The sequence below is a fragment of the Somniosus microcephalus genome, unplaced genomic scaffold (assembly GCF_052327205.1).
Source record: "Somniosus microcephalus isolate GS21.2 unplaced genomic scaffold, FLI_Smic_1.0 unresolved_chr1, whole genome shotgun sequence".
In the NCBI taxonomy this organism is placed as follows: Eukaryota; Metazoa; Chordata; class Chondrichthyes; order Squaliformes; family Somniosidae; genus Somniosus; species Somniosus microcephalus.
In genome coordinates, this window is record NW_028225179.1 from 45460004 (window position 1) to 45482073 (window position 22070).

Consider the following 22070-nt stretch of genomic DNA (forward strand, 5'->3'; position numbering starts at 1 on the left):
ACAGTACAAGGGGGACATTCGATTATTCTACGGTACATGGGGGACATACAATTAACTTACGGTGTGAGGGCGACATACGATTAACTTAGGATACGAGGGGTATGTACAATTATCTGACAGTACGAGGGGGACATACGATTAAATTACGGTACAAGGGGGACGTACGATTAATGTACAGTACGAGGGGACATACGCCTTACCTATGGTACGAGGGGATATATGATTAACTTACAGTAGGCCGGACACCTACGCCTCACCTACGGCTCTCTCCCGACAGCCTACACGTGCGTGGGGCCAACCTACATCGAGAACGGGTTCTTCCACCCCCGGATGATGAGCTACGCGGTCAACGACACCATCGAGTTTGAGTGCGACCAAGGATTCGGCCTGATCGGCTCCCAGAGACGGACCTGCCTCCCGAACGGGCGGTGGAGCGGGAGGACCACAGTGTGCGACGCTGGAGGTGAGCTGAGACCCAACACGAGTGGAGCTGAACGTCCCCACCCCTACACAGAGCTCCATCCCGGCCTAGTGCTGAGTTGGCCGAACTCAACCTGGTGTGGTACTGAGCCCACACACGCACACACACACACACACAGACACACACACACACCACCCCCACCCCCCCCCCAGGGCCCGAATCGCTACCCGGTGGGCTTGGGGGCGATGTGAAGCCCACAATTGTCGGACTGCTTGTCCGACATCCAGTTCTGGATGAGCAGAAATTTTCGCCAATTAAATATTGGGAAGACCGAAGCCATTGTTTCTAATCCCCGCCACAAACTCCGTTCCCTAGTCACTGACTCCATCCCTCTCCCTAACATCTGTCTGAGGCTGAACCACACTGTTCGCAACCTTGGTGTCATATTTGACCCTGAAATGAGCTGCCGACCACATATCCGCAGCATAACTAAGACCGCCTATTTCCACCTCCGTAACATCGCCCGTCTCTGCCCTTGCCTCAGCTCATCCGCTGCTGAAACCCTCATCCATGCCTTGGTTACCTCCAGACTCGACTATTCCAATGCACTCCTGGCTGGCCTCCCACATTCCACCCTACGTAAACTTGAGGTCATCCAAAACTCGGCTGCCCGTGTCCCAACTCTCACCAAGTCCCGTTCGCCCATCACCCCCTGTGCTCGCTAATCTACATTGGCTCCCGGTCCGGCAATGCCTCAATTTCAAAATACTCATCTTTGTTTTCAAATCCCTCCATGGCCCTCGCCCCCTCCCTATCTCTGTAATCTCCTCCAGCCCCACAACCCCCCAAGATATCTGTGCTCCTCTAATTCTGTCCTCTTGAGCATCCCTGATTATAATCGCTCAACCATCGGTGGCCGTGCCATCTGTTGCCTAGGCCCTAAGCTCTGGAATTCCCTGGCTAAACCTCTCCGCCTCGCTACCTCTCTTTCCTCCTTTAAGACGCTCCTTAAAACCTACCTCTTTGACCGAGCTTTTGGTCACCTGCCCTAATTTCTCCTTATTGTTATGTTCATAAATAAATAGAAGTTTTCATTATGAACAGCTAGCTTGAGCTAGTCATTTATTCAGCAATGTGGACTAGTGTACAGGCATCCATCTTGACTACTGCCTTGTGGGTAGCCCCTACTAAACATACAGCTCCACCTAGTGTACCATTCTAGAATGACATGTTATTGATCATTACACTTATGTTGCTCGGTGTCAAATTTTTTGTCTTATAATAATCCTGTGCAGTGCCTTGGGATGTTTTACTACGTTACAGGCGCTATATAAATACATGTTCTTGTTGTTGTTGTTGTGCAGTAAGTTGTTCTTTGCCTTGCAGAGTCCTTCTGTCCTGACCCTGGGATCCCTCTCGGAGGCAGCAGACGGGGAGATGGCTTCGACGAGGGCGATGTCGTCACTTACATCTGCTTCGCGGAACTCGTGCTACGAGGATCATCCTCACAGACCTGCCTTTCGACCGGCAGGTGGCTGGGAAGAGAACCCACCTGTGAAAGTAAAGTGAACTAGTTATTGCAGGAGTAAACCTCCCCCTACACTGTCCCATCAAACACTCCCAGGGCAGGTACAGCACGGGGTTTGATACAGAGTAAAGTTCCCTCTACACTGCCCCATCAAACACTCCTGGGGCAGGTAGAGCACGGGTTAGATACAGAGTAAAGCTCCCTCTACACCGTCCCATCAAACACTCCCAGGGCAGGTACAGCATGGGGTTAGATACAGAGTAAAGCTCCCTCTACAACGTCCCATCAAACACTCCCAGGGCAGGTACAGCATGGGGTTTGATACAGAGTAAAGTTCCCTCTACACTGCCCCATCAAACACTCCTGGGGCAGGTACAGCATGGGTTAGATACAGAGTAAAGCTCCCTCTACACTGTCCCATCAAACACTCCCAGGGCAGGTACAGCACGGGTTAGATACAGAGTAAACCTCCCCCTACACTGTCCCATCAAACACTCCCAGGGCAGGTACAGCATGGGGTTTGATACAGAGTAAAGTTCCCTCTACACTGCCCCATCAAACACTCCCAGGGCAGGTACAGCACGGGGTTTGATACAGAGTAAAGTTCCCTCTACACTGTCCCATCAAACACTCCTGGGGCAGGTATAGCATGGGTTAGATACAGAGTAAAGCTCCCTCTACACTGTCCCATCAAACTCTCCCAGGGCAGGTACAGCACGGGTTAGATACAGAGTAAACCTCCCCCTACACTGTCCCATCAAACACTCCCAGGGCAGGTACAGCACGGGGTTTGATACAGAGTAAAGTTCCCTCTACACTGCCCCATCAAACACTCCTGGGGCAGGTAGAGCACGGGTTAGATACAGAGTAAAGCTCCCTCTACACCGTCCCATCAAACACTCCCAGGGCAGGTACAGCATGGGGTTAGATACAGAGTAAAGCTCCCTCTACAACGTCCCATCAAACACTCCCAGGGCAGGTACAGCATGGGGTTTGATACAGAGTAAAGTTCCCTCTACACTGCCCCATCAAACACTCCTGGGGCAGGTACAGCATGGGTTAGATACAGAGTAAAGCTCCCTCTACACTGTCCCATCAAACACTCCCAGGGCAGGTACAGCACGGGTTAGATACAGAGTAAACCTCCCCCTACACTGTCCCATCAAACACTCCCAGGGCAGGTACAGCATGGGGTTTGATACAGAGTAAAGTTCCCTCTACACTGCCCCATCAAACACTCCCAGGGCAGGTACAGCACGGGGTTTGATACAGAGTAAAGTTCCCTCTACACTGTCCCATCAAACACTCCTGGGGCAGGTATAGCATGGGTTAGATACAGAGTAAAGCTCCCTCTACACTGTCCCATCAAACTCTCCCAGGGCAGGTACAGCACGGGTTAGATACAGAGTAAAGCTCCCTCTACACTGTCCCATCAAACACTCCCAGGGCAGGTACAGCACGGGTTAGATACAGAGTAAAGTGCCCTCTACAATGCCCCATCAAACACTCCCAGGGCAGGTACAGCATGGGTTAGATACAGAGTAAAGCTCCCTCTACACTGTCCCATCAAACACTCCCAGGACAGGTACAGCACGGGTTAGATACAGAGTAAAGCTCCCTCTACACTGTCCCATCAAACACTCCCAGGACAGGTACAGCACGGGTTAGATACAGAGTAAAGCTCCCTCTACACTGTCCCATCAAACACTCCCAGGACAGGTACAGCACGGGTTAGATACAGAGTAAAGCTCCCTCTACACTGTCCCATCAAACACTCCCAGGGCAGGTACAGCACGGGTTAGATAGAGAGTAAAGCTCCCTCTACACTGTCCCATCAAACACTCCCAGGGCAGGTACAGCACGGGTTAGATACAGAGTAAAGCTCCCTCTACACTGTCCCATCAAACACTCCCAGGACAGGTACAGCACGGGTTAGATACAGAGTAAAGCTCCCTCTACACTGTCCCATCAAACACTCCCAGGACAGGTACAGCACGGGTTAGATACAGAGTAAAGCTCCCTCTACACTGTCCCATCAAACACTCCCAGGGCAGGTACAGCACGGGTTAGATAGAGAGTAAAGCTCCCTCTACACTGTCCCATCAAACACTCCCAGGGCAGGTACAGCACGGGTTAGATACAGAGTAAAGCTCCCTCTACACTGTCCCATCAAACACTCCCAGGGCAGGTACAGCACGGGTTAGGTACAGAGTAAAGTACTGCATGGCTTAGATACAACAACAACAACATTTATTTATATAGCACCCTTAAGGCCATATTACATCCCAAAGCTCTTCAGAGGAACATTTTCAAAATTTGACACCGAGCCACATAAGGAGATATTAGGACAGGTGACCTAAAGCTTGACCAATGAGATCGGTTTTAAGGAGCATCTTAAAGGAGGAGAGAGAGGCAGAGAGGCGGAGAGGTTTAGGGAGGGAATTCCAGAGCTTAGGTTCCCAGGCAGCTGAAGGCACGGCCGCCAATGGTGGAGCGATGGAAATCGGGGCCAGAATCGGAGGAGCGCAGAGATCTTGGAGGGTTGTAGGCCTGGAGGAGGTTACAGAGATAGGGAGGGTTATGGGGCCGGAGGAGGTTACAGAGATAGGGAGGGTTGTAGGGGCTGGAGGAGGTTACAGAGATAGGGAGGGTTGTGGGGCTGGAGGAGGTTACAGAGATAGGGAGGGTTGTAGGGCTGGAGGATGTTACAGAGATAGGGAGGGTTGTAGGGCTGGAGGAGGTTACAGAGATAGGGAGGGTTATGGGGCTGGAGGAGGTTACAGAGATAGGGAGGGTTGTAGGGGCTGGAGGAGGTTACTGAGATAGGGAGGGTTATGGGGCTGGAGGAGGTTACAGAGATAGGGAGGGTTGTAGGGGCTAGAGGTAGTTACAGAGATAGGGAGGGTTGTTGGGCTGGAGGAGGTTACTGAGATAGGGAGGGTTATGGGCCTGGAGGAGGTTACAGAGATAGGGAGGGTTATGGGGCTGGAGGAGGTTACAGAGATAGGGAGGGTTGTAGGGCTGGAGGAGGTTACAGAGATAGGGAGGGTTATGTGGCTGGAGGAGGTTACAGAGATAGGGAGGGTTGTAGGGGCTGGAGGAGGTTACAGAGATAGGGAGGGTTGTAGGGCTGGAGGAGGTTACAGAGATAGGGAGGGTTGTAGGTCTGGAGGAGGTTACAGAGATAGGGAGGGTTGTAGGGGCTGGAGGAGGTTACAGAGATAGGGAGGGTTGTAGGGGCTGGAGGAGGTTACAGAAATTGGGAGGGTTGTAGGGCTGGAGTAGGTTACTGAGATAGGGAGGGTTATGGGGCTGGAGGAGGTTACAGAGATAGGGAGAGTTGTGGGGCTGGAGGAGGTTACGGAGATAGGGAGGGTTGTAGGGGCTGGAGGAGGTTACACAGATAGGGAGGGTTGTAGGGGCTGGAGGAGGTTATAGAGATACGGAGGGTTGTAGGGGCTGGAGGAGGTTATAGAGATAGGGAGGTTTGTGGGGCTGGAGGAGGTTACAGAGAAAGGGAGGGTTGTAGGGGCTGGAGAAGTTTACAGATAGGGAGGGTTGTGGGGCTGGAGGGGGTTACAGAGATAGGGAGGGTTGTAGGGGCTGGAGGAGGTTACAGAGATCGGGAGGGTTGTAGGGGCTGGTGGAGGTTACAGAGATACGGGCCTAGAAATTGAGTGGGCTTAGCGCCCATTTTGCGGCGCTAGAGGGCATTGCGCTGGACTTACAGCCGGTTTTGAAATTGACTAGGGCCCAACATCGGCGTTACACCGGTAGCGCTGCGCCGGCACCGATGACGTCATCGGTGTGCGCAGCATCCCGGTTGCCGTGGTGACGGGCCCCAGCGCCGAAATTCAGTTGCGGCCGCCTCGCCCGTGGCAGCCGCAACTAAGACTCTGGCAACAGAGTCTTGCACGACTTTGCGCCGGCGCATAAAGGTGGAGCGGCGGCCGGCCGCTTTCCCGCCAGCCGCCTGCCCGCACCTCCCTCCCCGGACTCCCCCACCCCCACCCCGCGGAACAGATGCTTCTCGGCTGCGAGCCCGGCACTTCCCCGAGGTGCCGGGCTCATTTTTGTGGCGATTTAACCGGCCAGCGGGCGGGTGCAGGCAGCTCCTCCTTAACTGAAGGAGGAGGCCTGCACTTCCCGAGCCTGCCGCACCGCATCGGGCGCCAGAATAGCGCCGCAATGCAGCGCGTAGCGCCAGTTTTCAGGCGCAAACAGCCTTCAGTAGCGCCGGCAGCCGTTTGGGCGCGGCGCTACTGAATTTCTGGCGCGCAAAGCGCGACTTAGCACCGGCGCTAAATTTCCGGCGTTAAGCCCCGGCGCAGCGCAAACTCAATTTCTAGGCCACGGAGTTTTGTAGGGGCTGGAGGAGGTTACAGAGATAGGGAGGGTTGTAGGGGCTGGAGGAGGTTACAGAGATAGGGAGAGTTGTAGGGGCTGGAGGAGGTTACAGAGATAGGGAGGGTTGTAGGGGCTGGGAGAGGTGACAGAGATAGGGAGAGTGGTAGGGGCTGGAGGAGGTTACAGAGATAGGGAGGGTTGTCGGGGCTGGAGGAGGTTACAGAGAGTGGGAGGGTTGTAGGTGCTGGAGGAGGGTACAGAGTTAGGGAGGGTTGTAGGGGCTGGAGGAGGTTACAGAGATAGCGAGGTTTGTAGGGGCTGGAGGAGAGTACAGAGTTAGGGAGGGTTGTAGGGGCTGGAGGAGGTTACAGAGATAGGGAGAGTTGTAGGGGCTGGAGGAGTTTACAGAGATAGGGAGGGTTGTAGTGGCTGGAAGAGGTTATAGAGATAGGGAGGATTATGGGGCTGGAAGAGGTTATATAGATAGGGAGGGTTGTAGGGGCTGGAGGAAGTTACAGAGATAAGGATGGTTGTAGGGGTTGGAAGAGGTTATAGAGATAGGGAGGTTTGTAGGGGCTGGAGGAGGTTACAGAGATAGTGAGGGTTGTAGGGTCTGGAAGAGGTTATAGTGATAGGGAGGGTTATGGGGCTGGAAGGGGTTATAGAGATAGGGAGGGGGCGAGGGCCATGGAGGGATCTGAAAACTTGGATGAGAATTTTACTGTTGAGGCAGTATTGGACCGGGAGCCAATGTAGGTCAGCGAGCACAGGGGGTGACGAATGGGTGAGCGGGACTTGGTGCGAGTTAGGATCCAAGCAGGAGAGTTTCAGATGAGCTGAAGTTTACGGAGTGTGGAAGATGGGAAGCCGGCCGGGTGAACTTTGGAATAGTCGAGTCTGGAGGTAACAAAGGCATGGATGAGGGTTTCAGCAGCGGGTGGGCTGAGGCAAGGGGGCGGAGTCGGGTGATGTTACGGAGGTGGAAATAGGCGGTCTTGGTGTGACAGAGAGGAGATGGGGGTCGGATGGTCATCTCGGTGGGGGGGTGGGTGGGCGTTGGGGTCAAATGGGACGTCAGGGTGTACCCTTTGACCTGTCAGCCCAGAACGGTTTGCACTGGGCCGGAGAAGATGGTCAGTCTGGGGTGAAAGGTCGGATGGCAGACCCTACCCCTCTCACGGGAGCTGTTGAGCGATGGGAGCCGGACTCACATAGAATGATACAGCCCATCGAGCCCGTGCCGGCTTTTTTGCATTGCAATCCAATTAGTCCCTTTCCCCGCCCTTTCCCCAGGGCCATGTGAATTCTTCCCTTCAAGTATTAGCCAATTCCCCTTTTGAAAGTTACGATTGAATCTGCTTCCACCTCCCTTTCAGGCTGCGCATTCCAGATCATAGGAACATAGAAACATAGAAGATAGGAGCAGGAGTAGGTCATTCGGCCCCTCGAGCCTGCTCCGCCATTCAATGAGAACATGGCTGATCTCAACAGCTCACTGCGTAAAAAAATGTTTCCTCATCTCCCCCTCTGGTTCTTTGGCCAATCACCTTCAATCTGTGTCCTCTGGTTACCGACCCTCCCGCCACTGGAAACAGTTTCTCCTTATTTACTCTATCAACACCCTTCATGGTTTTCAACACCTCTATCAAATCTCCCCTTAACCTTCTCTGCTCTAAGGAGAACAACCCCAGCTTCTCCAGTCTCTCCACATCACTGAAGTCCCTCATCCCCGGTACCATTCTGGTCAATCTCCCCTTAACCTTCTCTGCTCTAAGGTGAACAACCCCAGCTTCTCCAGTCTCTCCACATCACTGAAGTCCCTCATCCCTGGTACCATTCTGGTCAATCTCCCCTTAACCTTCTCTGCTCTAAGGAGAACAACCCCAGCTTCTCCAGTCTCTCCACATCACTGAAGTCCCTCATCCCTGGTACCATTCTGGTCAATCTCCCCTTAACCTTCTCTGCTCTAAGGTGAACAACCCCAGCTTCTCCAGTCTCTCCACATCACTGAAGTTCCTCATCCCTGGTACCATTCTAGTAAATCTCCTCTTCACCCTGTCCAAGGCCTTGACATCCTTCCTAAAGTGTGGAGCCCAGAATTGGACACAAGACTCCAGCTGGGCCCTAACCAGTGGTTTATAAAGGGTTTACCATAACTTCCTTGCTTTTGTACTCTATGGGCTGGATTTTATCAATGGAGGCGTTTAGGAGGCGGGACTCCCACTTTTTGGGTTGTGGCCAACCAACTCGATTTTCCCTTGATTGACCTTGTTGAACCCGCCCAGCGGGCTCAGCAGGCCCATTAAGGGCCACCCGGCAACAGGTGACATCACAGATTGACATTTCATCTGTCAGGAGCTTTTGACAGATGAAATATCAGCGTTTGACGGCTCTGTGAAGCTGTCAAACACTGATAATCTGACTTCTAACTTGAGTCCTTCTCCACAGACTCAGTTAGAAATCTCTCCAGAACAGAAAGCCGAGGCTGCAGCTTTTGACAGCTCGCGGCCATTCTGCTTTCTGTGCCAGTGAGATGAGGGACTCCTGAGACCTGAAGGAAGGAAGCCTGCATTAGTAAGTAATGGTAAGTAAAACTAATTTAAACACTTTACACACACCAAACACACACACCTCTGCACTCATGCACCCATCACTCACCTGAACACCGGACATCTCGAACCCTTCAGCCCGACGGTCCGCCTTGCTAACTTGGCGTGGTTTGGAGCCATCGGGATTCCCACACTTCAGGAATGAAAATAGGGATTAGGCTAAAAACTGCCTGTTAACTACCTGTTAACAGGCAGTTAATTGGCACTAATCCCCTTCCCGCCGCAGGGAGGCAGCTCCCAGCACAGGTCAGGTACCCGCCTCCTGGGAAACGGGCATGGAGGCGGGTTGGGGGCGGGATGGGTTTGTGCCCCCTGACTTCGCGATTTTAACCCCCCCACACGCCTCCAATCCCGCCTCCATGGCCAAATGAAAATCCTGCCCAATGTCTCTATTTATAAAGCCAAAGGGTCATCTATGCCGTTTTAACGGCCTTCTCAACTTGCCCTGCCACCTTCAAAGATTTGTGCACGCACACCCCAAGGTGTCTCTGTTCATGCAGCCCCTTTAACATTGTACCATTTAGTTTCTATTGCCTTTTTGCAGACCGATTCTCTTTTGACGATCCCAAGATTGTGGCGGAGAAGCTGACTCTATCCGAAGAGATACTCGACCACGCCAAGGAAGGTAAGTGGTTAATGTGTCTCCCATCCGCGGCTATGCGGATGCGCCCTGTGTCGCGCTCCCCCTGCCTGCCAGTTCAGCCCGACCTCCAACAATATCCCTCACTTTGCCGTTCGGGACACAGTTGCAGAGATAGGGGCGGGGTGGGAGGGAGAGTGTGGTGAGGGGAAACGAGATACATTGAAGGAAAGGACAGTGCAGCTCATTCTGTAAAATTGGTCCCTGATGGAGAGACTCCCTCTTTAAAAGGGGTCCCTGATGGTGAGACCCCCTCTTTAAAAGGGGTCCCTGATGGTGCGACTCTCTCTTTAAAAGGGGTCACTGATGGTGAGACTCCCTCTTTAAAAGGGGTCGCTGATGGTGAGACTCTCTCTTTAAAAGGGGTCCCTGATGGAGAGACTCACTTTAAAAGGGATCCCTGATGGAGAGACTCTCTTTAAAAGGGGTCCCTGATGGTGAGACCCCCTCTTTAAAAGGGGTCCCTGATGGTGAGACTCTCTCTGTAAAAGGATTCCCTGATGGTGAGACTCTCTCTTTAAAAGGGGTCCCTGATGGTGAGACTCCCTATTTAAACCCTTGCTGATCTTGACACCTAGGTACGCATCTCTACTTTGTACTGGATGCTTCCGGAAGCGTCGGAGAGGAGAATTTTCAGAAGACCCTGCAGTTCGTCGCTGAGTTTAGTGAGAAGGTACGATAGTTCGGGGCGTTCCCACCCCCCACAACACCCATCGACCCTGCTAACCGGGAAGGCATCACTGAACCCCGCAACCCAGTAAGGAGGCCATTTGGCCCATCGTGCCTGTGCCGGCTCTTTGAAAAAGCTCTCCAATTAATCCCATTCCCCCCCTGCTCTCTCCCCATAGCCCTGCATATTTTTCCCCTTCAAGCCTTTATCCAATTCCCTTTTGAAAGTTACTATTGAATCTGCTCCCACCGCCCTTTCAGGCAGCACATTCCAGATCACAACAACTCGCTGTATAAATAGCATTCTGGTTCTTTTGCCAATCACCTTAAATCTGTGTCCTCTGGTTACCGACCCTCCTGCCACTGGAAACAGTTTCTCCTTATTTACTCTATCAAAACCCTTCATGATATTAAACACCTCTATCAAATCTCCCCTTAACCTTCTCGAGTCTAAGGAGAATCCCAGCTTCTCCAGTCTCTCCACATAACTGAAGTCCCTGGATCCCGGGCCTATCCTGGTGTGTGTGTGTGTGTGTGTGCTTCTGATTCCCCCCTCGGTTCCTCTGCGGGAGGTCGGAGAGTTGGATGGGACCCTGCCCCTGAACCCAGCCTCTCCTTTCTCTCCATAGACCACAGAGATATCCGCAAAAGTGAAATATTTTGTGCTGTGTTTCGCCTCAAAAGTTCTTTGTGAAGAAAAGCCCCGTAATGGCCCCGTCTACATCGAGTACTTCGAGAATCTGAACTACACGGGTAAGAACTATTCCCCTCTCACTATCTCTGTTTCTCACTCTCGCTCTCTCTCTCTCACTCGCTCTCTATCTCTCTCTCACTCCTCTCTCTCTCCCTGTCTCTCTCTCTCTCCCTGTCTCTCTCTTTCTCCCTGTCTCTCTCTCTCTCTCTCTCTCCCTGTCTCTCTCTCTCTCTCCCTATCTCATTCTCTCTCTCTGTCTCACTCTCTCTCTCTCTCTCTCCCTATCTCCTTCTCTCTCTCTCTCTCTTCCGCTATCTCTCTCTCCATCTCACTCTCCCGCTCTCTGTCCCTCTCTCCCTCTCTGTCTGTCTCTGTCTCTGTATCGCTCTCTCTGTCTCTGTCTGTCTCTCTCTATCTCTGTCCCTCTGTCTGTCTGTCTCCCTCTGTGTGTGTCTCTCTCTCCCTCTCTCTCTGTGTCTCTCTCTCTCTCTCTCTCTGTCTCTCTCTCTTGTGTATCTCTCTGTCTCTCTCTCTGTCTCTCTCTCTCTGTCTCTCTCTCTGTCTCTCTCTCTCTCTGTCTCTCTCTCTCTGTCCCTCTGTCTCTCTCTCTTTCTGTCTCTCCCTCTCTCTCTCTCTCTCTCTCTCTGTCTCTCTCTCTCTCTCTCTCGCTCTCTCTCTCTCTCGCTGTCTGTCTCCCTCTCTCTGTCCCTCTCTCTGTCCCTCTCTCTGTCCCTCTCTCTGTCCCTGTCTGCCTCTCTCCCTCTCTCTGTCTCTCTCTCTCGCTCTGTCTCTCTCGCTCCCTCTCCGTCTCGCTCCCTCTCCGTCTCGCTCCCTCTCCGTCTTCCTCTCGCTCCCTCTCGCTCCCTCTCGCTCCCTCTCGCCCTCTCTCCCCCTCTCTGTCTCTCTCCCCCACACACAATAAACATACTTTCTTCAACCTCCCACAGAGTTCCTGAACGAGATGGGCACCAATATTGGAGGAGCACTGCTGAAGGTTCTAGAATCTGTTAATAAGACGGTGCAGTCTACCAGCAACAAGCGAGTTCCCCGGCAGATTATATTACTGATCACAGACGGTAACGAGTCACCTTCCAACTCCCACTGATTCAAACAAGCGCCTCATTCTTTAAGAAAGGAATATCTCTCCCCGAGCGCTGTGCTGTCGGAGGGGCAGTACTGAGGGAGTGCTGCACTGTCGGAGGGGTAGTACTGAGGGAGTGCTGCACTGTCGGAGGGGCAGTACTGAGGGAGTGCTGCACTGTCAGAGGGGCAGTACTGAGGGAGTGCTGCACTGTCGGAGGGGCAGTCTTGAGGGAGCGCTGCACTGTCGGAGGGGCAGTACTGAGGGAGACCCGCACTGTCGGAGGGGCAGTACTGAGGGAGTGCTGTACTGTCGGAGGGGCAGTAATGAGGGAGCGCTGCACTGTAGGAGGGGCAGTACTGAGGGAGTGCTGCACTGTCAGAGGGGCAGTACTAAGGGAGTGCTGCACTGTTGGAGAGGCAATACTGAGGAAGTGCTGCACTGTTGGATGGGCAGTACTGAGAGAGCCCTGCACTGTCAGAGGGGCATCACTGAGGGAGCGTTGCACTGTCGGAGGGGCAGTACTGAGGGAGCGCTGCACTGTCAGAGGGGCAGTACTGAGGGAGTGCTGCACTGTCGTAGGGGCACTACCTAGGGAGTGCTGCACTGTTGGAGGGGCAATACTGAGGGAGTGCTGCACTGTTGGACGGGCCGTACTGAGGGAGAGCTGCACTGTCGGAGGGTCAGTACTGAGGGAGAGCTGTACTGTCAGAGGGTCAGTACTGAGGGAGTGCTGCACTGTCGGAGGGTCAGTACTGAGGGAGTGCTGCACGGTCGGAGGGTCAGTACTAAGTGAGCGCCGCACTGCTGGAGGGGCAGTACTGAGGGAGCGCCGCACTGTCGGAGGGTCAGTACTGAGGGAGAGCTGTACTGTCGGAGGGTCAGTACTGAGGGAGTGCTGCACTGTCAGAGGGTCAGTACTGAGGGAGTGTTGCACTGTCGGAGGGTCAGTAATGAGTGAGCGCCGCACTATCGGAGGGGCAGTACTGAGGGAGCGCCGCACTGTCGGAGATAGCGAGTGCCATGGAGTGATTTGAAAATCTACAGCTCCTTTCGTGATCATAGGACATCACAAAGTGCTTCACAGCGAATGAAGTACCAGGGAAAAGGCGCAGCCATTTTGTGAACAGCAAATCCCACAAGCAGCAAATGAGTTAAATGCCCAGTTACTCGACTTTCCCATTACTGGTGTAGTGGGAGATTTACTCTGTATCTAACCCATGCTGTACCTGCCCTGGGAGTGTTCGTTGGGACAGTGTAGAGGGGGCTTTACTCTGTATCTAACCCGTGCTATTCCAGCCCTGGGAGTGTTTGATGGGACAGTGTAGAGGGAACTTTACTCTGTATCTAACCTGTGCTGTACCTGCCCTGGGAGTGTTTGATGGGACAGTGTAGAGGAAGTTTTACTCTGTATCTAACCCGTGCTGTACCTGCCCTGGGAGTGTTTGATGGGACAGTGTAGAGGGAACTTTACTCTGTATCTAACCCGTGCTGTACCAGCCCTGGGAGCGTTTGATGGGACAGTGTAGAGGGAGCTTTACTCTGTATCTAACCCGTGCTGTACCAGCCCTGGGAGTGTTTGATGGGACAGTGTAGAGGGAACTTTACTCTGTATCTAACCCGTGCTGTACCTGCCCTGGGAGTGTTTGATGGGATAGTGTAGAGGGAGCTTTACTCTGTATCTAACCCATGCTGTACCTGCCCTGGGAGTGTTTGATGGGACAGTGTAGAGGGAGCTTTACTCTGTATCTAACCCGTGCTGTACCTGCCCTGGGAGTGTTTGATGGGACAGTGTAGAGGGAGCTTTAGTCTGTATCTAACCCGTGCTGTACCAGCCCTGGGAGTGTTTGATGGGACAGTGTCGAGGGAGCTTTACTCTGTATCTAACCCGTGCTCTACCTGCCCTGGGAGTGTTTGATGGGACAGTGTAGAGGGAGTTTTACTCCGTATCTAACCCGTTCTGTACCAGCCCTGGGAGTGTTTGATGGGACAGTGTAGAGGGAGCTTTACTCTGTATCTAACCTGTGCTGTACCTGCCCTGGGAGTGTTTGATGGGATAGTGTAGAGGGAGCTTTACTCTCTACCTAACCCGTACTGTACCTGCCCTGGGAGTGTTTGATGGGACAGTGTAGAGGAAGCTTTACTCTGTATCTAACCCATGCTGTACCTGCCCTGGGAGTGTTTGATGGGATAGTGTAGAGGGAGCTTTACTCTGTATCTAACCCGTGCTGTACCTGCCCTGGGAGTGTTTGATGGGACAGTGTAGAGGGAGCTTTACTCTGTATCTAACCCGTGCTGTACCTGCCCTGGGAGTGTGTGATGGGACAGTGTAGAGGGAGCTTTACTCTGTATCTAACCCATGCTGTACCAGCCCTGGGAGTGTTTGATGGGACAGTGTAGAGGGAGCTTTACTCTGTATCTAACCCGTGCTGTACCTGCCCTGGGAGAGTTTGATGGGACAGTGTAGAGGGAGCTTTACTCTGTAACTAACCCATGCTGTACCTGCCCTGGGAGAGTTTGATGGGACAGTGTAGAGGGAGCTTTACTCTGTAACTAACCCATGCTGCACCTGCCCTGGGAGTGTTTGATGGGACAGTGTAGAGGGAGCTTTACTCTGTATCTAACCCGTGCTGTACCTGCCCTGGGAGAGTTTGATGGGACAGTGTAGAGGGAGCTTTACTCTGTAACTAACCCATGCTGCACCTGCCCTGGGAGTGTTTGATGGGACAGTGTAGAGGGAGCTTTACTCTGTATCTAACCCGTGCTGTACCTGCCCTGGGAGAGTTTGATGGGACAGTGTAGAGGGAGCTTTACTCTGTAACTAACCCATGCTGCACCTGCCCTGGGAGTGTTTGATGGGACAGTGTAGAGGGAGCTTTTCTCTGTATCTAACCTGTGCTCTAACTCATAGAATCATAGAAAGTTACAGCACGGAAGGAGGCCATTTCAGCCCACCGTGTCCACACCGGCCAACAAGGAGCTACCCAGCCTAATCCCACTTCCCAACTTTCGGTCCGCAGCCCTGCAGGTTAGAGCATCCCAAGTGCACATCCAAGTACTTTTTAAATGTGGTTAGTGTTCCTGCCTCTACCGCCCTTTCAGGCAGTGAGTTCCAGACCCCCACAACCCTCTGGGTGAAGACATTTCCCCTCAAATCCCCTCTAAACCTTCCCCTGATTACTTTAAATCTGTGCCCCCTGGTTTTTAACCCCTCTGCTAAGGGAAATAGATCCTTTCTATCCACTTTATCTATGCCCCTCATAATTTTATCCACCTCAATAAGGTTTCCCCTCAGCCTCCACTGTTCCAAGGAAAACAGACCCAGCCTATCCAGTCTTTCCTCATAGCTCAGATTCTCTACTCCCGGCACCATCCTTGTAAATCTCCTCTGTACCCTCTCTAGTGCAATCACATCCTTCCTGTAATGTGGTGACCAGAACTGCTCGCAGTACTCTAGCTGAGGCCTAACCAGTGTTTTATACAGTTGAAGCATAACCCCCCTGCTCTTGTATTCTATGCTATGGCTAACAAAGGCAAGCATTCCGTATGCCTTCTTAACCACCTTATCTTCCTGGCCTGCTACCTTCAGGGATTTGTTGTCCATAATCGTTGTTTAATTGTTGACTGTGAATTTCTGATTATCTGCAGTGTCGACGCCCACTCCTAATGATTGAACCAATGTCTTGACAGGTAGACACAATGGAGGTCCAAATCCTGTGGAAGTGGTCCAGAGGATCAAGGAAACTGTCCCAGACCCTGATAAGAATCTCGGTAACCATCTTGTTGATATATATTGACAACCTTAACTTGGCTACACAGGGGCATAATTTCAGAGTTTGCAGATAACACAAAACTCAGGAATGTGGTAAACAGTGAGGAGGATATTAACGGATTTCAGGAGGAAAGAGGCAGATTGGTGAAATGGGCAGACAGAGGGCAGATGCAGTTAAACGCAGAGAAGTGTGAAGTGATACATTTTGGTAGGAATAATGAGGAGAGACTGTACATACTAACATAGTACAATGTTAAAGGGGGTGTAGGAACAGAGAGACCTGGGGCAGTTCTTCTACACAAATCTTTGAAGGTAGCAGGACAAGTTGAGAAGGCTGTTGAAAAAGCATACGGGGTCCTTGGCTTTATAAATAGTGGAATAGAGTAAAAAAGCCAGGAAGTTATTGCTAAACTTTTATAAAACACTGGTCTGGCCCCAGCTGGAATATTGTGTCCCATCAGGGCACCGCACTTTAGGAAGGATGTCAAGGCTTTGGAGAGTGTGCAGAGGAGATTGACCAGAATGGTATCGGGGATGAGGGACTTCAGTTACATGGAGAGACTGGAGAACATAAGAACATAAGAAGTAGGAGCAGGAGTAGGCCATAACGGCCCCTCGGGCCTGCTCCGCCATTCAATAGGATCATGGCTGATCCGAACCTAGACTCACGTCCACTTCCCTGCCCACTCCCCGTAACCTCTAATTCCCTTATCAGCTAGGAAACTGTCTATCTCCGTTTTAAATTTATTTAATGTCGCAGCTTCCACAGCTCTCTGAGGTAGCAAATTTCATAGATTTGCTACCCTCTGAGTGAAGAAGTTTCTCCTCATCTCAGTTTTGAAAGGGCAGCCCCTTATTCTAAGATTATGCCCCCTAGTTCTAGTCTCACCCATCAGTGGAAACATCCTCACCGCATCCACCCGATCAAGCCCCCTCACAATCTTATATGTTTCGATAAGATCGCCTCTCATTCTTCTGAACTCCAATGAGCAGAGGCCCAACCTACTCAACCTTTCCTCATAAGTCAACCCCCTCATCTCTGGAATCAACCTAGTGAACCTTCTCTGAACCGCCTCGAGAGTAAGTATATCTTTTCTTAAATATGGAAACCAAAACTATACGCAATATTCCAGGTGTGGCCTCACCAATACCCTGTATAACTGAAGCAAAACTTCCCTGTTTTTATACTCCACCCCTCTTGCAATAAAAGCCAAGATTCCATTGGCCTTCCTGATCACCTGCTGTACCTGCATACTAACTTTCTGTGTTTCATGCACCAGGACCCCCAGATCCCTTTGTACTGTAGCACTTTGCAGTTTCTTTCCATTTAGATAATAACTTGCTCTTCGATTTTTTCTGCCAAAGTGCATAACCTCACACTTTCCAACATTATATTCCATCTGCCAAATTTCTGCCCACTCACTTAGCCTGTCTATGTCCTTTTGCAGGTTTGTTATGTCCTCCTCACTCACTGCTTTCCCTCCCATCTTTGTATCGTCAGCAAACTTGGATACGTTGCACTTGGTCCCCTCCTCCAAATCGTTAATAAAAAATTGTAAAGAGTTGGGGTCCCAGCACTGACCCCTGCGGAACACCACTAGTTACTGATTGCCAACCCGAGAATGAACCATTTATCCCCACTCTCTGTTTTTAGTTAGATAGCCAATCTTCCACCCATGCCAGTGAATTACCCCCAATCCCGTGATTTTTTATCTTGTGCAGTAATCTTTTGTGTGGCACCTTGTCAAATGCCTTTTGGAAGTCCAAATACACCACATCCACTGGTTCCCCTTTATCCACCCTGTTTGTTACGTCCTCAAAGAATTCGAGCAAATTTGTCAAACATGACTTCCCCTTCATAAAATCATGCTGACTCTGTCCGATTAAATTATGCTTATCCAAATGTCCTGTTACTGCTTCCTTAATAATGGACTCCAACATTTTACCAACCACAGATGTTAGGCTAACTGGTCTATAGTTTCCAGCCTTTTGTCTACCTCCCTTTTTAAATAAAGGCGTTACATTAGCAGTTTTCCAATCTGCTGGGACCTTTCCTGAATCCAGGGAGTTTTGGAAAATTACCACCAATGCATCCGCAATCCCTACCGCTACTTCTCTCAAGACCCTAGGATGTAACCCATCAGGTCCAGGGGATTTATCCGCCTTAAGTTCCATTATCTTACCGAGTACCATCTCCTTAGTGATTTTAATCGTGTTTAGCTCCTCCCCCCCTATAGCCCCCTGTTTGTCCTGTGTTGGGATATTTTTAGTGTCCTCTACTGTAACGACTGATACAAAATATTTGTTCAGCACCTTTGCCATCTCCATGTTCCCCACCACTAATTTCCCGGTCTCGTCCTCTAAGGGACCAACATTCACTTTAGCCACCCTTTTACTTTTTATATAACTGTAGAAACTCTTGCTATCTGTTTTTATATTTTTTGCTAGTTTACTTTCATAATCTATCTTCCCTTTCTTAATTAATCTTTTAGTTATTCTTTGCTGGCTTTTAAATGCTTCCCAATCTTCTATCCTCCCACTAGATTTGGCTACTTTATATGTCCTTGTTTTCAGTCGGATACTATCCTTTATTACTTTACTTAGCCACGGATGGCTGTCTTTTCTTTTACGCCCCTTTTTCCTCAGTGGAATATATTTTTCTTGAAAGTTGTGAAATATCTCCTTGAATGTACACCACTGCTCATGTACCGTCTTACACCTTAATCTATTCTCCCAGTCCACTTTAGTCAAGTCTGCTCTCATACCTTCATAGTCTCCTTTATTTAAGCTTAGTACGCTGGTTTGAGATCCAACTCTCTCACCCTCCAACTGAATTTGGAATTCAACCATATTATGGTCACTCATTCCAAGGGGATCCTTTACTAGGACATTTTTTATTAATCCTGTCTCATTACACAGGACCAGATCTAAGATTCCCTGCCCCCTGGTTGGTTCAGTAACATACTGCTCAAGGAACCCGTCCCTAATGCAACTCTTCCTCAATGCTGCCCTGCCCAATTTGATTAGTCCAGTCAATATGAAAGTTAAAATCCCCCATGATTATAGCTGTTCCCTTATTACAAGCCCCAACTATTTCCTGATTTATACTCCGACCAACAGAGTTGCAACTGTTAGGAGGCCTATAGACTACGCCCACTAGTGACTTTTTCCCCTTATTATTCCTTATCTCCACCCAAACTCTTTCACTATCCTGATCCTTTGACCCAATATCATTTCTCACTATTGCAGTGATTCCATCCTTTATTAACACAGCCACCCCACCTCCCTTACCTTCCTGTCTGTCCTTCCTAATAGTCAAATACCCCTGGATGTTTAGTTCCCAGTCATGGTCACCCTGCAGCTATGTTTCTGTAATGGCCACCAGATCATACCCATGTGTAGTTATTTGTACCGTCAACTCGTCTATTTTGTTAGGAATGCTGCGTGCATTCAGATAAAGAACTTTTAAATATGTTTTGTGACAATTTATTCCTGCTTTTACCCCCTTTACTACTTTACCTTTATCTTTATATATTCTGTCCCTTCCTGACACGCTCTGGTTTTTAATTCCCCCACTGCTACTTTGCTCTATTGCCTTCTCCGCTGACATTTTTATTTTTCGCTCTCTTGAAACCTCCCCCCCACTAATTAGTTTAAAGCCCTCTCTACAGCCCTAGTTATTCGATTCGCCAGGATTCTAGTCCCAGCACTGGCCAAGTGAAGTCCGTCCCAACGGAACAGCTCTCTCCTGTCCCAGTACTGGTGCCAGTGTCCCAAGAAGCAAAACCCATTTCTCCCACACCAGACTTTGAGCCACGCATTTAACTCTCTGATTTTATTTACCCTAGCCAAATTTTCTCGTGGCTCAGGTAGTAATCCAAAGATTATTACCCTTGTGGTTCTGCTTTTTAATTTGGCCCCTAGCTGCTCATACTCCCTCAGCAGAACCTCTTTCCTTGTCCTATCTATGTCGTTGATACCAACATGGACCACGACAACTGGATCCTCCCCCTCCCACTCCAAGTTTCTCTCCAGCCCAGAGGAGATGTCCTTAACCCTGGCACCGGGCAGGCAACACAACCTTCGGGACTCTCGCTCTCTGCTGCAAAGAACCCAATCTATCCCCCTTATGATACTATCCCCTACCACTACAACATTTCTTTTTACTCCCCCCCACTTGAATGGCCCCTCATTCGACGGTGCTGTGGCCAGGTTGCTCATCCTCCCTGCAGTCCCCGTTCCCGTCCTCACAGGGAGTAAGAGCCTCGAACCTGTTGGACAAGAGCAAGGGCTGCAGCTCCTCCAACACTACCTCCTGGATCCCCGTACCTGGGTTTGCTCTCCTTAGAGCAGAGAAGGTTAAGAGGAGATTGACCAGAATGGTTCCAGGGATGAGGGACTTCAGTTACGTGGGGAGACTGGAGAAGCTGGGGTTATTCTCCTTCAAGCAGAGAAGGTAAAGCGGAGATTGACCAGAATGGTACCAGGGATGAGGGACTTCAGTTACATGGAGAGACTGGAGAAGCTGGGGTTATTCTCCTTAGAGCAGAGAAGGTTAAGGGGAGATTGACCAGAATGGTACCGGGGATGAGGGACTTCAGTTACGTGGAGAGACTGGAGAAGCTGGGATTCTTCACCTTAGAGCAGAGAAGGCTATAGGGAGATATGATGGAGGTGTTCAAAATCCTGAATGGTTTTTGAAAGAGTAAATAAGGAGAAACTGTTTCCATTGGCAGAAGGGTTGGTAACCAGAGGACGCAAGTTTAAGATAATTGGCAAAAGTCCAAGGGAGGGGGCGATGAGGTGATTTTTTTTCACGCAGCGAGGTGTTGTGATCTGGAATGCGCTGCCTGAAAGGGCGGTGGAAGCAGATTCAATAGTAACTTTCAAAAGGGTATTGGAAGGATATATTGGCCTTGGAGGGAGTGCAGCGTAGGTTTACCAGAATGATACCTGGACTTCAAGGGTTAAGTTACGAGGAGAGATTTCACAAACCTGGGTTGCATTCCCTGGAATTTAGAAGATTAAGTGGTGATCTGATCGAAGTTTTCAGGATATTCAGTGGAACAGATAGGGTAGATAGAGAGAAACTATTTCCGCTGGTTGGGGATTCTAGGACTTGGGGCATAGTCTAATAATTAGAGCCAGACCTTTCAGGGGTGAAGTTAGGAAACACTTCTACACACAAAGGGAGGTAGAAGTTTGGAACTCTCTTCCTCAAACAGCAGTTGATGCGAGATCAATTGTTAATTTTAAATCTGAGATTGATAGCTTTCTGTTAACCAGAGGTATTAAGGGATATGGGGCAAAGGCGGGTATATGGAGTTAGGTTGCAGATCAGCCATGACTCATTGAATGGCAGAACAGGTTCAAGAGGCTGAATGGTCTACTCCTGTTCCTATCTTCTTTATTGCCCCGGGATTTTCCTCTGAGGATTTTGCTTGCCTCTACCAGGCTCTGTGGGAGGAGGTCGGGAAGTATCTAGTTGTGATGGTCCATGGGTGTGGGACAGTCTTGATGGACCAGCTGGTCTTTCCTGTCCGCCATTCTCATATGGTCACAAAAACATCCCGAGACGTGAGGAGAGAAAATAAATGGCATTTTGCGGAGGAATAATATGGAAAGACAGTACAGTATACTATACATGGCACGACTTTGAAACATGTAGATGAGCAGAGAGACCTTGGTGTCCATACACACAAATCCTTAAAGCTGGCAGGGCAAGTTGAGAAGGTGGTTAATAAAAAGCATGTGGCTTACTTGGGTTTATGAATAGTGGAATAGAATATAAAGGCAAAGAGTTCACGCTAAAACTTTATAAATCACTGGTTAGGCCTCAGCTGGGGTATTGTGGACAGTTCTGGCCACCACACTTCAGGAAAGGTGTCAAGGCCTTAGAAAGGGTGCAGAGGAGGTTCACCAGGATGTTACCAGGGATGAGGGGGCTTCATGAAGGTAAGCATGCAGGTGCAGCAGGCGGTTAAGAAGGCAAATGGTATGTTGGCCTTCGTAGCGAGAGGATTCGAATACAGGAACAAGGATGTCTTGCTGCAGTTGTACAGGGCCTTGGTCAGACCACACCTTGAGTATTGTGTACAGTTTTGGTCGCCTTATCTGAGGAAGGATGTTCTTGCCATGGAAGGAGTTCAGCGAAGATTCACCAGACTTCTTATGCTCATTAATAAATAGACATTCTTATTATGAACACAGCTAGCTTTTGCTAGACACTTTTATTGAGCACATGTGGACTAGGTACAGTATCTGTAGAGGCATCCATCTTGACTGTTGCCTTCTGGGTAGCCTAGTGCC

General features: G+C 50.4%; 1 protein-coding gene across 1 annotated transcript in view; it reads left to right on the top strand.

Annotated features, from left to right (window-relative positions):
- The first annotated feature begins 283 nt into the window (after window positions 1-283).
- LOC147094895 (complement factor B-like) overlaps window positions 284-22070 on the top strand; it is a 202276-nt gene continuing 180489 nt past the window's right edge. The window contains exons 1-7 of the mRNA XM_085974520.1: window positions 284-463; window positions 1808-1981; window positions 9450-9530; window positions 10124-10218; window positions 10844-10967; window positions 11856-11984; window positions 15680-15760. Of these exons, the coding sequence (XP_085830646.1) occupies window positions 331-463; window positions 1808-1981; window positions 9450-9530; window positions 10124-10218; window positions 10844-10967; window positions 11856-11984; window positions 15680-15760 (817 nt within the window). The 5' untranslated portion in view covers window positions 284-330. The remainder of the gene's footprint in view (window positions 464-1807; window positions 1982-9449; window positions 9531-10123; window positions 10219-10843; window positions 10968-11855; window positions 11985-15679; window positions 15761-22070) is intronic.